General features: G+C 36.7%; 2 protein-coding genes across 5 annotated transcripts in view; one reads left to right on the top strand and one right to left on the bottom strand.

The window, feature by feature from the left end:
* The first annotated feature begins 5,101 nt into the window (after nucleotides 1-5,101).
* capsla (calcyphosine-like a) lies at nucleotides 5,102-9,707 on the top strand. 2 transcript variants are annotated; one of them, XM_016566521.1, is made up of 5 exons: nucleotides 5,102-5,178; nucleotides 5,690-5,823; nucleotides 7,286-7,463; nucleotides 7,542-7,751; nucleotides 9,482-9,583. In XM_016566521.1, exons 2-5 carry the CDS (start codon nucleotides 5,747-5,749, stop codon nucleotides 9,581-9,583), a joined length of 567 nt encoding a protein of 188 aa, XP_016422007.1. In that variant the 5' UTR covers nucleotides 5,102-5,178; nucleotides 5,690-5,746. The 2 variants fall into 2 exon arrangements, with proteins under 2 accessions (XP_016422007.1, XP_016422008.1); XM_016566522.1 differs by lacking the exon at nucleotides 5,102-5,178 and having other exon boundaries at nucleotides 5,747-5,823; nucleotides 9,482-9,707.
* A 736-nt stretch (nucleotides 9,708-10,443) lies between these two features.
* The window catches only part of LOC107750915 (ran-binding protein 3-like), a 26,406-nt gene continuing 22,117 nt past the window's right edge, over nucleotides 10,444-14,732 (bottom strand). For all 3 annotated transcript variants that reach the window (XM_016566489.1, XM_016566488.1, XM_016566487.1), the window contains 2 exons: nucleotides 14,011-14,206; nucleotides 10,444-11,859 (listed from right to left, as the gene is read on the bottom strand). In XM_016566489.1, the coding sequence (XP_016421975.1) occupies nucleotides 11,816-11,859; nucleotides 14,011-14,206 (240 nt within the window). In that variant the 3' untranslated portion in view covers nucleotides 10,444-11,815. The remainder of the gene's footprint in view (nucleotides 11,860-14,010; nucleotides 14,207-14,732) is intronic.

The raw sequence follows: 14,732 nt of genomic DNA on the forward strand, positions 1-14,732 counted from the left end.
TAAAATTCTTGATTCTTTAGATCAAAGTATTGGTTTTGGGGTTCTAAAGCAACAGTAAATTGGGTTAAATCTCACAAAACCGGTCAACAACATGGGTAATTTCATCCTAGAATCAAATGAAAGGCATGAAAATATATATTTCACAAAGAAAATTGTCTGTTTTTAAAAAAAGGAAAGAAAAAAAAAATTTTTTTTTTTATTTTGACATTGTTCCTGGCTATTCATTGCACTCATTCTCACTACAGTAAAGCAAAAAAGAAAATTAATGAAGTACTATTACTGATGTACATATATTGCAGGGTAATTTCATCTCAGAATCAAATGAAAGGCATGAAAATATATATTTCACAAAGAAAATTGTCTGTTTTTAAAAAAGGAAAGATTTTTTTTTTAATTTTGACATTGTTCCTGGCTATTCATTGCACTCATTCTCACTACAGTAAAGCAAAAAAGAAAATTAATGAAGTACTATTACTGATGTACATATATTGCAGAAATGTGACCTGGGCAAATTTTCCCATATGCAATTTTCTAAAGCCAAACAGGTACTTAAATTTTGTGCAGCTTAAAATGGTTCTCCTATGACATCAGGCTGTAAAACCCCTTGAACCTTGCACATGCTTCACCCTTCCATAGAAAAAGTTTTTATGTAATCTTTTCTGGACTAAATTAGTTACTGGACTAATTACAGAGCATGAAATCTGTCATAAACGCAATTAACTGATCATTGTATGTGTGAAGATGAACTGCTGAAGAGACTAATGGTGGAGTTGTAAGCAGTTCTAAGCTGTTCAGACGTACAGGATTAAGCATCAAGTTTAGCCTTGGCCTTCCAGAAACATGCTGTAAAAGTGTAGCCAGTCTTTTTACTGCTACATTCCAGTTTAATTCCAGTATATATTACACCGTATTTCATGTAAGTCAGAAACACAAAAGGACAAATCTGGTTTAAACACACAGCGTGCTGAACAATCTGATATAGTTGGATTTGGTCTGCATCAATCAAATGAGCCACAATCCCCAAATTGGTTCATAGATTATTACGATAATCTACAACTAAATTTCTTATATTCGTTCACGTAACTTCTTCATTCTTTGCTGTTCTTTCTCACTGAAAAATACTGTGGTCTAACTGAATAACTCTGAAGTAATTAAGGACAAAACTACAAATGAGATTGGAGTCACGCCAGAATCCGCCAAGCCCTAAACACGTCTTTCCTTCAAAGCTAATGGAATTACTGTAAAAACAATGCAACAGCTAATGGAGCATGCAGTCGTTTTACTCGGATCAATTACATTTCAATTCAGGTGGAAAATTTTTTTGTCATTTATGTATTTAAATTGTAATTAAAATGCAATGTACCTTCTGAATGAAAATGGAATTACCCCGATCTTGCCACACCGTCAAACCCAGTGCAAGGAATTACTCAACTTTAAACAATCAGTACATCCTGCCCTGTGGAAATATCAGCAGTAGACAAGACAACATGTTTTCAATTTGTTTTTAGAAATGTAGGGCACCCTGCCAATGGTGGAACCCAAGTAAGCGATTTAACTGTGTCTAAGCTTGCTAATTGGATACAGAAGGTGATCGCTCGCTTCGATAAGGCAGTACCAGCGTTGTCTGTGCAAATAAAATTGTTTTTTTTTTTGGAAAATTGCAAACAATGAATAAAATCTGTAAATTAACTTAAAGGAATAGTTCTCCCAAAAATTAACATTTGCTTAAAATTTACTCACCCTCAGGCCATCCAAGATGCAGAAGCAATCGTTTCTTTATTGGAGAAATATAACACTTTTCATCACTTGCTCACCAATGGATCCACTGTAGTGAATGGGTGCTATCAGAATGAGTCTGAATATTATGGATATTATTATATCCAATACAAAAATAAAATAAAATACAAATATTATGGATTATTTAGTCAGAAGCAACAGTTTGAAGTTAAAAGTGTCTTGATGATGGATTTGTTTCTTACAAACACACAGCTTTTGGCTTCACAAGACTTTAATAGATGGACTGGAGTGGTGTGGATTACTTGTGGATTATTGTGATGTTTTTTTTGGACTCTCATTCTGACGGCACCCATTCACTGCAGAGGATCCATTGGTGAGAAAGTGATGTAATGCGACATTTCTCCAAATCTGATGAAGAAACAAACTCATCTACATCTTGGATGGCCTGAGGAGGGTTAGTAAATTTTCAGCTAATTTTAATTTTTGAGTGAACTATTCCTTTAAACTAGATGTCACCTAGCATGTAAAAGTTTTTGTCCCCCTCTGAAAAAGCTAATGCAAATAAGACAAGGGGTTCGGTGACTCTACTTCTGTCCATTTATATTGGAGTGGAGTGCTTTAGTGTCTGTATTTGTGTGTACAAATGATTTGAAAGTACTGCGGCAGTATTACAGGAATGCAAATGTATGTGTGTGCTGTTGTACATTTCCCATGTCAACTAATCATGATCAGCATTTGGGAGTGTTGGATTTTTTCACACCAACAGCAGAAATGTCGATGCAGTGCATCTGTATTGTGGATAAACGGTATTTATTGCAAAATGCTTTTCATTTATATTTAGACATTTCAGGAGGGAGACAGAAACTTATTTATTATTTTACACTTGTGCCAAATGGAATTTCTAAAGTCGGCTGAATAAACATACCCAGCTTACAACAAAACATAAAGTTGCTTATTTGTCTTGAGTTTTTAAATTCACTTTCCTGTTTATGCTCCACTTCAAAATGTGTAGACGGCAGATTTACAATGCCGCAACTTCAGGGCACAAACAGAAGAATTCAATTCTAGTGGGAGAGATCTTGTTTACAACGCTTTGATGTTTAAGCGATTGCTGCAAGGGGTGATGTAAGGACAATAAAAAAAACAATAAAAATTAAAGCAATACCATAAATAAGTGGACGACTCATTAACGTCAAAGCGAAAACAGATTTCTCAGAATGTAAAATCCAAAATAAGTCATTCCATAAGCATTAACCCCATTTAATATGACAAATTTATACCATCGCTGGTGTGGCCAATTGGGTTTAGAGGTCACGTAAATTGAGATCACCTGTGTTGTCAAGGGGCTTGTGTATAAATACACCTCAATCTGGTAGGTCCAACTTTCTGGTGAGTCAGTACTGTGGCAGAACCACCATTAAAGGGGTCATATGATGTTGCTAAAAAGAACATTATTTGGTGTAATGAAACGTGTTTATGCGGTTAGATCAATCTAAGCAGCTAATTGAAAAGCACAAGGAAGGAAATGGATACCAGAAGATTTCCAAGTCACAGAGTATCCCTTGGAGTGCAGTTAAATCAATCATTAAGAAACGCAAGAAGCTGTAAATCTAAGGGAAGCCACCAAGAGACCAATGACAACTAGACTACCATAACTAAACCAGGGGCCATACACCAGAAACCTACTGTCTCAAGTGAAGGGCTAAAAGTTATTCTAACACAAATTGCCTTACTAAACACAATTTTTTGTAATATGGCCGCAAATCCCAATCTGATTGATAATTTATGGGTGAACTTAAAAAAAAAAAAAAAAAAACACCTGTTCACACACAACCAACATGCAACCTGACCAAGCTTGAGCAGTTTTTAAACAGAACGATTGAGGAAAAAACCCTGTAGCTGCCAAATGTACAATGTGTGTTGACATGAAAGAATATTTTACTGTTGATCGGTGTCAAAAAAGCCTAATTAATTCTTCTGAGGCTAAATGTTGTAAAACATAAAAGCTTCCAAGGGGGGTGAATACTTCTTACTGGCTCAGTACGTTTGTAAAATCATGTTAATTAACACATTATTTGGATTTTACCATCACATAATTAACTGAAATGTTTTGAACAAATGTTCAAAAGCACGAAAACATACAGAAATCAAACTGGTGGTATAAACTTGTGCAGAGAAAACATCAACAGAGCAGCTTGATAAGCACGATTTCAACATGACCACAAATACAACTGTTGCTATTGGCTGCAAACATTTAGCCCATTGTAGGACGACCATCAGATCCGGGTCACTTCATTCTGTGGGTCACTGGTACATATCATTGTTGTGCCCACGAAACCAATAACTCTATACAACCTCTAATGCTCTGTGAGAAGTCCGGTTTATGTTTAAAACCACTGAGACACAGTAAACAAGAAAGCATACACTATTTCTCTGTTGGTCCAAGATTCTAATCTTCCTCCAAGTGGTACAAATTGACAAAACTGAGGTGTTTGTCTCTGTTACTGTCCACTCCACACCAGACGAAAGCAATTAAAAGCATTTCAGCTGCTTCTCCTGTAAATGTGAGCAGCTTAATAGAAAAACAATATCAACATTTCTAGCTATTTACAACATCATGGGTGAATCTCATGAAACCTGTTAAGAACATCTATGGGCCATCTTTAATAATAATACAATCAAAAACTACTAATGCGAAAACAAATGAGAATAAATGAATGGGAATTGGAATTGCAGTAAAAATTTGTGGGTTAAAGGTGATCTGGATGTATTTCCATGAGAATCTGTTTTGACAGGTTAGCCTACTCTAAAACAACAAACTAATCTACAAACTAGTTCAGACATGAAGAAGGTTTGTTTATAGACAATTTACCTGTACTGAAGTGTCGTAGTTTACCGTGGTAAATACAGATGAATACACCAGAAAATGTCTGCCATATTTTGAATTTCATGAGAAACGCGTTTATCCTTCAGGCCGATTTAGCGTCACGTGATCAAACATTCCCGCCTTATACAAAATTACACAGTTTTCGCCTAATAACGGTTATACAGTTACTGTTACTAGAGTAAAACTCAGTTAGACATTAACACAAATTTATAGAAACATTCTGAAATGTAGCTATTACACTTGAAATTTGATTCTATATCGTTTTACAATATAAAACAACTGCAGAAATAATAATTGCAGTTGACTAACTCTGGTATTTGGCAGAAACTATAGTAAAACCCAGCTATAGATAAATTTAAAAATGTATGTGAATGTGTTTTTTTTAAATGTTGACGATTATCGATTAATACAGATGCTGAACGCAGAAGGTAATGATTGACACGCCTTACAGCCAATCAAAAAGAGAGTTGAGTTTGGGGGGCGGAGAAACACGCAGGTGCACCTGAGAAACACGTGAGACTGCGCACTTCGCAAGAGACCACCGCAAAAGACAGGTATGATATTTCATATTTATTTGACTGAATCTATATATCAAACCATTTTTTCTACGAATCAAAAAGCAGAAATTACATTAAGGACGAGGCTAAATAAAAGTCGTATAGTGATGTTTTTACGTTTGATATTTGTTAAATGTATTAGTTTTTTTGTTTTTTTCACAACGGATACGTAGTCTACGTGATTAAGTGCCTAAGTATCCGTTGTGGAAAAAAACTCTGATAAATATGGTAATAAAGCAGATGTCAGTAATCTGGAACTTTTCATTTCGACTTTTCTCATATAGAGAAAGATGAAATAGCCTATAGTCTCAAGTCTGTCGTAAAACATGAGTGTAGCCTATTGTGTTTTATGGCGGTTTATGTGTACACTACAGTTGCTGTGGTTACATCCTATGAGTTTATGTTTCCAAGACAACAGAAGTCGCTACATAAAAGCACTTCCTTGTTTGCCCACGAGACGTCTTGAGGACCACCTCGGTGCATTTCTGCATTCTTAATCTCTTGCCAGACCAACCTGAAGCTGCAGGCGACTGAAGTGGATCCACCGAGACTGTGCTGAGGTGCTATGGCCGCAGATGCAGTGCAGGAGCTCAGGCAGCAGTGCCTCAAGAGAGGCGCGGCGGGAATCAAGGGTCTTGGAAGGCAAGAGAAATATCCCAGTCTATTAAAAAACAATCTACTGTGAATATATGTGAGTCTGTGGTTTCGAAGAAAGACTGAGGTGATGAGGTGTAGCATTAGTAAAGCTGTTGTTTTGATTCCTGCTTGAAGCTGATGATGAATTATCACCACTGTGCCCGTGAACAGGATAATTAACTTTATAGGTTACACCAGGGGGACTGAACCAGTGATGGGATGAATCTCAGGAAAAACAAGTCATACTTCACCACAAAATCAAGGCATATTTCCACCCAAAATCAAAAGAAAAAAAAATAAGAAACTGTATTTTACATAAAGAAAATTTTCATGAAAATGAAGCACATTACTCATAAAATTTGTATAGCCTACTGTGCATTCAGATGCTTCACTTTTGAGTCGTTGATTTCTTCTCAATTGTGATACTCGATAGATTTTAGATTTTCATATTGCAGTATTTTTCTGTTACAGTAAAAATGCTGTGGTTAAATGATATTCATTTAAATCAACATATTAAAACTGCACAAAAACTATTCACAATGCAGTTTACATCAAATATTATCTGTTTAGCATTACAGTAGTGAGAATCTGAAAAATGATATGAAAATGGAAATGAAAATGTCATTATTCAAAAAATCAGAATGTAGCTTAATAAATCTTAAAACAGCCTTCTAAGAAAAATTCTAATTTCTAATTTATAACACTGTATAAAATTATATGATCAATAAGTCACGGCAACTAGTTTTTTTCGTAGCTTTAACTCATCAAAATAATGTAACCAATTTCAAGTTACTGAGATTCAGCTATATTCAAGATTGTAAAAAAGGAGTTGAAATGATATGTACAGACACTTTGATTATACATAAAATTAAAGGGGTCATATGATGCTGCTAAAAAGAACATTATTTTGTGTATTTGGTGTAATGAAATGTGTTTATGCGGTTTAAGGTTAAAAAAACACATTATTTTCAACATACTGTACATTATTGTTTCTCCTCTATGCCCCGCCTTTCTGAAACGCGTCGATTTTTACAAAGCTCATCGGTCTGATAAGCGAGGTGTGCTCTGATTGGCCAGCTATCCAGTGCGTTGTGATTGGCCGAATACCTCAAGCATGTGACGGAAATGTTACTCCCCTTACCATACTGTGATGCCGTGTCCCAGCCGGAGTGACGAGACCTGGGTCAATGTGGTATTGAAGGTGGAAGAGAGCGCTGTACATTCACTCCCCCCACCTACAATCCCTGCCAGCAACTGAGCTATGTTTTTAAGTTGAATTAGTTATATACTTTTATAGGAAATATAATTTTGGGATTTTGGGACATGGACATGTTCTTGACAATGCGAGGTAATAAATCAGTATTTTAAATATTCATCTTTCTGTTTAATTCTTTTACAAAGGTAGAGGATTTGGGGGGAAATTATGAAAATATGTTTAAGTTTAACTAAGAATATAAATTCTTTCCAGGACGTTTCGCATCATGGATGATGATGGCAGTAAATCTCTAAACTTCCAGGAGTTCGAGAAGGGGCTGGAGAACTACGCCGTGTCTGTGGGGAAGGACAAAGCACAGCAGATCTTTGCCATGATGGACAAGGATGGAAGCGGCACTATCAACTTTGATGAGTTTCTTGAGAAATTAAGGGTAAGAATGTGTTTTGAGGGCACAAAAACGTTTTCCGTGTTAATTTCAATGCAACCTGCTTCTGTTTCTTTGCTTCAGCCTCCCATGTCGAGCGCACGGAGACAGGTGATCGATCAGGCTTTTCAGAAGTTTGATAAGACAGGAGACGGCGTTGTGACCATAGAAGATCTACAGGGTGTCTACAACAGCAAACATCACCCCAAATACAAGAGCGGAGAGTGGACAGAAGAACAAGTCTTCCGCTCTTTCCTGGAAAACTTCGACTCTCCGTATGACAAAGATGGAAAGGTACCTCCAATTTTTCAGATATGGGATGCATTTTCAGTCTGATAAGAGTCTGCAGACTAGACAATATTACCATCATCATCATCCTTATATTTCGGTGCGCATATTTTAATATATTTAATATAATTTTATATCATTTTACATATTAACCAAAAAAAAAAATGTGTAGGCTGAAGACTTAGCTTATTTTAACCACCTTCTTTCATAATAATCGTCACTTCCACTACTAAATTTAATCTATACAAAATAAATAAATAAATAAACCACATTAGGACTTTATACATAACTGGAAATTACACTTAAAAAAAAAAAAAAGTTATTCATAATTAGAATTTCGCATTTGTTTATCACCTTATTTGATATCATTTTTATCTGAACATTTAAGACTGTAATGTAAATGAGCTCTTTGCATGTGAAATGAGAAATGGTGCTTCACTTAACTCAAGTAGTCAAAGGTTAGCTGTTATTAATGTCCAGAAAAGGCCTGTTAGCACTTATAATGATAAAGATTTTAAAGTTTTAAAAGTCGTTCTAATTCTATGAGATTATGAAGTTCGCATCACAACTATAATAAAGACACAGTGGAGAATCACTTTCAGAACGATTTTTGTCCAGCCGATGAACGATAAAAACAATTACAACCAATCAGAGTCCATCCTGTTTTAAAGAGCGCGAGCATTTAAAGCGGCAGATGACAAAACTGCAGTGCGCCTTTAGAATAAACAGAACGTTGCTGTGTTCTGAGGATGATAACTAGGCTATAACAACAAAGATAAAGTTTTAAAAGTCGTTCTAATTCTATTAGAATATGGAAATAATATCGTTGGACTGAGTTTCAGAACAATTGTTTCGAGCTGATGAACGATAAGAACATTGACAGCCAATCAGAATTCTGCTTTGAAGAGTGCGAGCATTTAACGACGGTGGATGACTTCCAAACTTAAACATTAATGCCGGGTTCAGGCTACACGATATTTTTATCGGTCACGATAGTCACTGTGTCAGATTACACGATTTTGACTCCTAAAATCGTCGCGTCGTGGACAAGAAACATGTCAGACTACACATTGCTTCCCGACCATTCATCGCGTGCCGTCTTTAATGACGCTCGTGATGTCATCGAGAAGGCGGAACTAGCGACTGACTTCCGAAAACAAGAGTGTAAACATTGCGCCAATGTGACAGAACTCGTCGTAGACGACGGAAAAAAAATTAAACATGCTAGTCTTTCTGTCGTGAAGCATCGCAGACGCGGAATCGGTTGTCGTCCACTATGACACACTACACGAGCTGAAACGATGGAATCTTGCATCCCGACGCCCATTGTCGTTTACGAATCCCCACGACACCCTACGTCAAGCAAATCGTGGCAAAATCGGGCTAAAATAGTGTAGTCTGAACCGGGCATAACGTGCATTTGTGTGGACGCTAAAGGCCCGTTTACACTAAATACAAAAGAGATAAAGTTTTAAAAGTCGTTCTTTAAATGCGCGGCAGACAACAAAAACAGCGCCTGCCTATAATAAACAGAACGTTATGCGTTAGTGTGGACGTGAACTTTCGTTCTTGAGGTGAACGGGCCTTTAGTCCTGCTGGTAACTCCACCATAATGGGGGAAAAAGGTAAAACATTTTTATTAATTGATGCCAGTCAAAATGTGCTGTGTATTCTAATAAAATGATATCTTTGAAAGCGTCCATAACGTGCTAAACTCTCGTTTCTTCCCGTGACAGGTGACGCTGGAGGAGTTTGTGAACTATTACAGCGGAGTCAGTGCTTCTGTCGACAGCGATGAGTATTTCATCACCATGATGAAGAATGCATGGAAGCTGTAATCATCATCTTCATCAGTCCTCAGAAATCAATTTCGACGCATTCGATTTGTCATTACAAAATGTTACTGAAATGGTGTCGATTGCACAATATTTACTTGTTGAAATCGTGTCTAATTAAACTTCTTTGGTTTCCACATCCTGCTTTAATATTTCACACTGCTTGTTCCCAGAAGACGAAATGAACGCATGTGAATCTTGACCGGGACGCAAGTAAACAGCGTGACAGCTGTCAAAACCCGGGCTTGTAAGACATCAGCTTCAAAAGAGCTTCATTGACAAACACTCCTCAATCACTTGATAAATCGCAGCAGCGGTTTAGGCTGTAAACTGGTGCTTCTATTGATTTGATGCAGTTTTTGTGATCGCGATCGCGTGTTTGCTGCGCCATCTGCTGAACATTAACATCATCACACATGTCCTATCCAAATTAACCAAAATAACTAACAATCTCAAGTTTGGGACAGTAAGATTTTTCTTAATACATTTATTCATCAAGGACGCAATAAGCTGATCAAAAGTGACAGTAAAGACGTTATAATGTTACAAAAGGTTTCTATTTCAAATAAATGCTGTTCTTTTGAACTTTCTATTCAAAGAAGGATCATCAAAGAATCCTGAAAAATAAAATGGAGCAGTTTTCACAAAAATATGAAGCAGCACAACTGTTCTCAACATTGATATTTAGAAATATTTCTTGAGCAGCAAATCAGCATATTAGAATGATTTTTGAAGATCATGTGACACTGAAGACTGGAGTAATTCAGCTTTGATCAAAGGAATAAATTACATTGTAAAATATACTTAAGTGAAAAAGAGTTATTTTAAATTCTAATAATATTTCACTGTATTTTTGATCAAATGCAGCACTGGTGAACAGAAGAGACTAATTCCAAAAACATTCAGATTCATCCACAATTAACAAATTCAAGAAAATCAATGGATTATTCCTGGTGAGAAACTGAAGTAGAGGCCCACGTTTTGACATAAGACAAATTTTTATTTCAAATGTTTCATCTTTTTTTTTACCTTTGATATTACTATTTATTTTGTAAAGGAGTTCGGAGACATGGTGTGCTAGTAAGCGATAATATACGCATAGAAATTTACAGAACATTCAAGGGTACACTTTTTTTTGTCCTTTTCTTTTTCCTGTCTAAAATGCACTCAAACTTCCAACACACGAAGGAAATCTTCATTTTCTGACAAATCGTCTCCAAACGACATGAAAATGGATAAAAAGTTAATATAGTAAATCGATATTTAAAAAAAAAAAGGCCAACACAATACAAACCCTCAGAATATGGAAAATAAAAACATACCGAGATGCTGCTTTAAATGTTAAATTCTCATCAGATCAACTAAAAAACAAAAAAAGAAAGAAGGAAAGAAAAAGAAATATTAAACATTATCTGCCCCTAAACAAAGCTACACAACTCAGTTTGATGTTTCAAGGGATGTTGGGGTGAAAATATTTTTCTCTTTTACAGGGGGCGGATGTAGAAACAGATTCACTACAGCACGAGTCCGTGTGCCCGTTAAGTCCTTTATTCGTTAACACCAATGAGAAATCTAACTATCATCTTAGCAGACTAGTAAGAGTGTCAGCTTGTCCTAGAAAGTGAGCATATCCAGGAGAAGCTGGCAGAAATCAGCTGGGGAAAATGGTACAACTACACGGAACACAGCAGAGGTCAGGTGACCGTGGAGCTTCCAGCCAGCCGATTGGCCGATAAGCGCAATGATGCGGCGAGGTCACGGTGAAGCCGAGAGCCAATGAAAAGAGAGAGAGATAGAGAGACAGAGAATGAGTAAAAAAAACGGTCCCACGGTAGAAACTGCAGTCTTGATGAGCCACGTCTTAAACGGAGAGAGAGAAACACCCTCACGCTCATCAATATGATGAGCGACCAAGTCCGATGCCATACATGGAAAAGTCTGTTTTTTTTTTTTTTTTTTCCTTTTTTGTTGTCTTTTTAATTTGCTTGTTTATTTGCAGTCCAAGTGGAAAAAAAAAACCTAAAAAACAAACAAAATGATAAAAAAAAAAAAAACTCCAGATTTACAATAAATGTTGGAGGGGAAAATGAACTACAGAGGTTTGGGTGAGAGAGACTCCGCTCCAGGGGTCCACGGCTCCGGTCCGAGGGGGCCGTGCCGGTCTGGGCTGTCCGCAGAGATGCCTGCGCTAAAAACCCCGGTGGGCGGCTGTGGGTCGGGCAGAGGGTTGGGATGCTATGTGCTCTTGGCCGTTGGGGTCTCGCTGCTCTCACCGTTACCTGGAAGAAAACAAGTCAACGTTAACGCAGAAAATATACTAGAAAACAACAGGCTGCAATGCAATCATACCTTATCAGTTAGCGGTCAATATAGGTTACGTTCACACTGCGAGCCTTAGTGCTCAATTCCGATTTTTTTGTATAGCTGTTCACATTGTTGTTTTAAATGTGGCCAATATCAGATTTCCAGAACAGATCATGGTTCTGAACTGATCCGCATGCGCAAAAGAACGATACGAACAGGGTTTCCAGATTTTCACAACAAAATCCGCCCAATTCTTTCTCAAAACTAGCCCAATCATGTTCAGGAAGGTAAAAATCACGTTAGTGGGGTCGCGTCAACCCACGAAGTTGAAAAACATCCCGCGGCAACAGAGGAAAAAGTAGCCCAATTCCGCGGGGAAACTGTGGATTTGGCAACACTTGCGCAGCGTGCCGTCAAACGGAAGTAAACACGGAGGATATAAAGTAAGCGATTATGCGTTTATTTATAGTGTGATCTGCTGCAGAAGCCAGCGAAATTATGCACAGGCAATATGAAAAAATAAAGTCAAGGATGTGACAAAAGAAAGCAAAGTTTTGAAACTTTTATGATACGAGCCCTCATGTTTTGCTTGTAGAGTTGTCACTGTAACACACATGAGTTCTGACACATCACACTTCCACTGATTACCTTTCGCAACTGTCTTGATAACTTTGGGTATGTAAAATGTTTTAAGTGTCTCCCGTCAGCGCGGAATTATGTTTACGGCGATCTAGAGTGACGTAAAAGTCATGACCATTCACACTGCGGTCGCACTGCAAAACATCTGACATGGATCGGATTTAGTACCACATATGGAAGTGGCACAAATCAGAATTGAAAAGATCAGATTTGGGTCACATTTGCCTGCAGTGTGAACGTAGCCTATTAGGTATTTCTTAATTACTCAATATTTGAGATATTAATAATACTCGTCAAATTCACAGGTCTAATTTATAAAACTACACTGAAAAAAAATGGTAACATCTACATTAACTGGTTTCATTCAAGTCAAAAAAAATTTTTACGTCGGTGAATCCACCTAAATACATTCATTTATACCAACAAAACTAGATTTGTGAGTTAAATCAGATAGAAATAGCCCTAAAAACTGCTGGTTACCAGCAATCATTTTGCATTAGTTAAAATGAACCAACGAGTAATACACTTTTTACAGCATTTATTAACCTTTAAAATAAAAGTCTAATTGTTCATTAAGTCACAGTGCATGTTACAACTTTTGATTTGAAAAAATGTATTAGCAAATGTTGAAATGAACACTAAAGATAATAAATGGTGCATATATATATTCATTGTTAGTTCAAGTTAACTAATGTACTGTATTTAACTAATGTTAACAAATAAACCATATTATAATATCAAAGCAGTCTACAGATTTTAAAATGAACAGTTGTTCGCATTTCATAATGTATTACTGTAATACTGAATGACTACATTCACTTATAAAACAGCACAAAACACAGATTTTAGTTTTTAGCAGTCATCAAATTATCATTATCATTGGGATACAACTATAGTAAGTTTTTATTTTTATGTATTTTTTGTTTTAATTTCAGTTTTAGTATATTTTTGTGTTAGTCGTGTATTTATACTTGTAAAAAAGTATTTCAGTACATCAAGTTTAGTGCATCAAGAAAATAAGAAATGTTGCCTTGGCAACTAGCCGAAACAGAACATCATGATGTCAATGTTTATAATATCTTAACTTCATGCCTTATAGTCACATTTAGCAGATCAGAGCTGGGTGATATAGTTTACATTTTGCGACAAACAAAGCAATCAAGATTTGCTATGTAACATATTGCTTTAGGAGAGGTTTACTGTATATATGCCGATTAAGTTAGATATACTATGTATTCAATTTTCTAGAGAGCGCTTTGCAATAATATATTTAACAATATAAACAATCATGCAGCCGAGTTTTGCTATGTAGTATATATTGATTTATGAGAGTGTACTATAGAGTGAATGTATATAAAACTCTATCGAAAATGATTTCGATTTCTACTTTCAGCCATTTATTGGTTATTGTCCTTGACAGAAATATTTCTGGCTTATCAATAAGCATCAGAATTTCAGTACTGGTTCACCCATGTAAAAGACCGTACCGCTGGCTGTGGAGTTCCCCATGCCGCTGCTGTTGTTAGCGGGTTGGTCATCGTCGCTGTCGTCCTCGTTTGACTGCGGGATCTCTGGTTCGGCCGGGAGGGGCGCGCTCTCGGCCTCCTGCTCCACACGACTCCGCAGGGCTAGGATCCGGTGATGCAGCGCCGCGGCCAGCTGACCCGCATCTTTAGAGCTCGCCTGAGGACACACAACTTACACCATGATACAGGGCTCCCAAAACTACAATTCCAATCACTGATGAATGGGTAATGATCGCGTGAGTGATAGAAAAACAACTTTATAGAGACTGTGCATACATAACTTCTAGGAGATTCAATATTTAAAAAACGAATAACTAGACCATTTCTATTCTCTTATATATTCTCCTACAAACGTCTGAGATTTCACTGATTTTTTTTTTCATTTTTAAAACCTGTGAATAATAAATATTATATATTAAAGCAATAAGCCCCAAGAAGCCGTGGTTTACTATGAATTTATAACAGCTAAGGGGCATTGTTGTTGGGTACGACGCGAAGCGCAAAACGGTTATTCCATATATGTAGTAAGGTTTCACAGAATAAAACGGAGCAAATAAAGTGTAATGATACAAATAAAAACAGTATTCTTCCACCAAACAATGTAGTTCCTCAGAAACAGTTGTGGTTCCAACAAAGTGGTTGCCGAGCAACACACAGAAGTAAACAAAGGTGTATGTTTGTAG

This window comes from Sinocyclocheilus rhinocerous, unplaced genomic scaffold (genome assembly GCF_001515625.1).
Source record: "Sinocyclocheilus rhinocerous isolate Xijiao unplaced genomic scaffold, SAMN03320098_v1.1 scaffold1534, whole genome shotgun sequence".
NCBI classification, from domain to species: Eukaryota; Metazoa; Chordata; class Actinopteri; order Cypriniformes; family Cyprinidae; genus Sinocyclocheilus; species Sinocyclocheilus rhinocerous.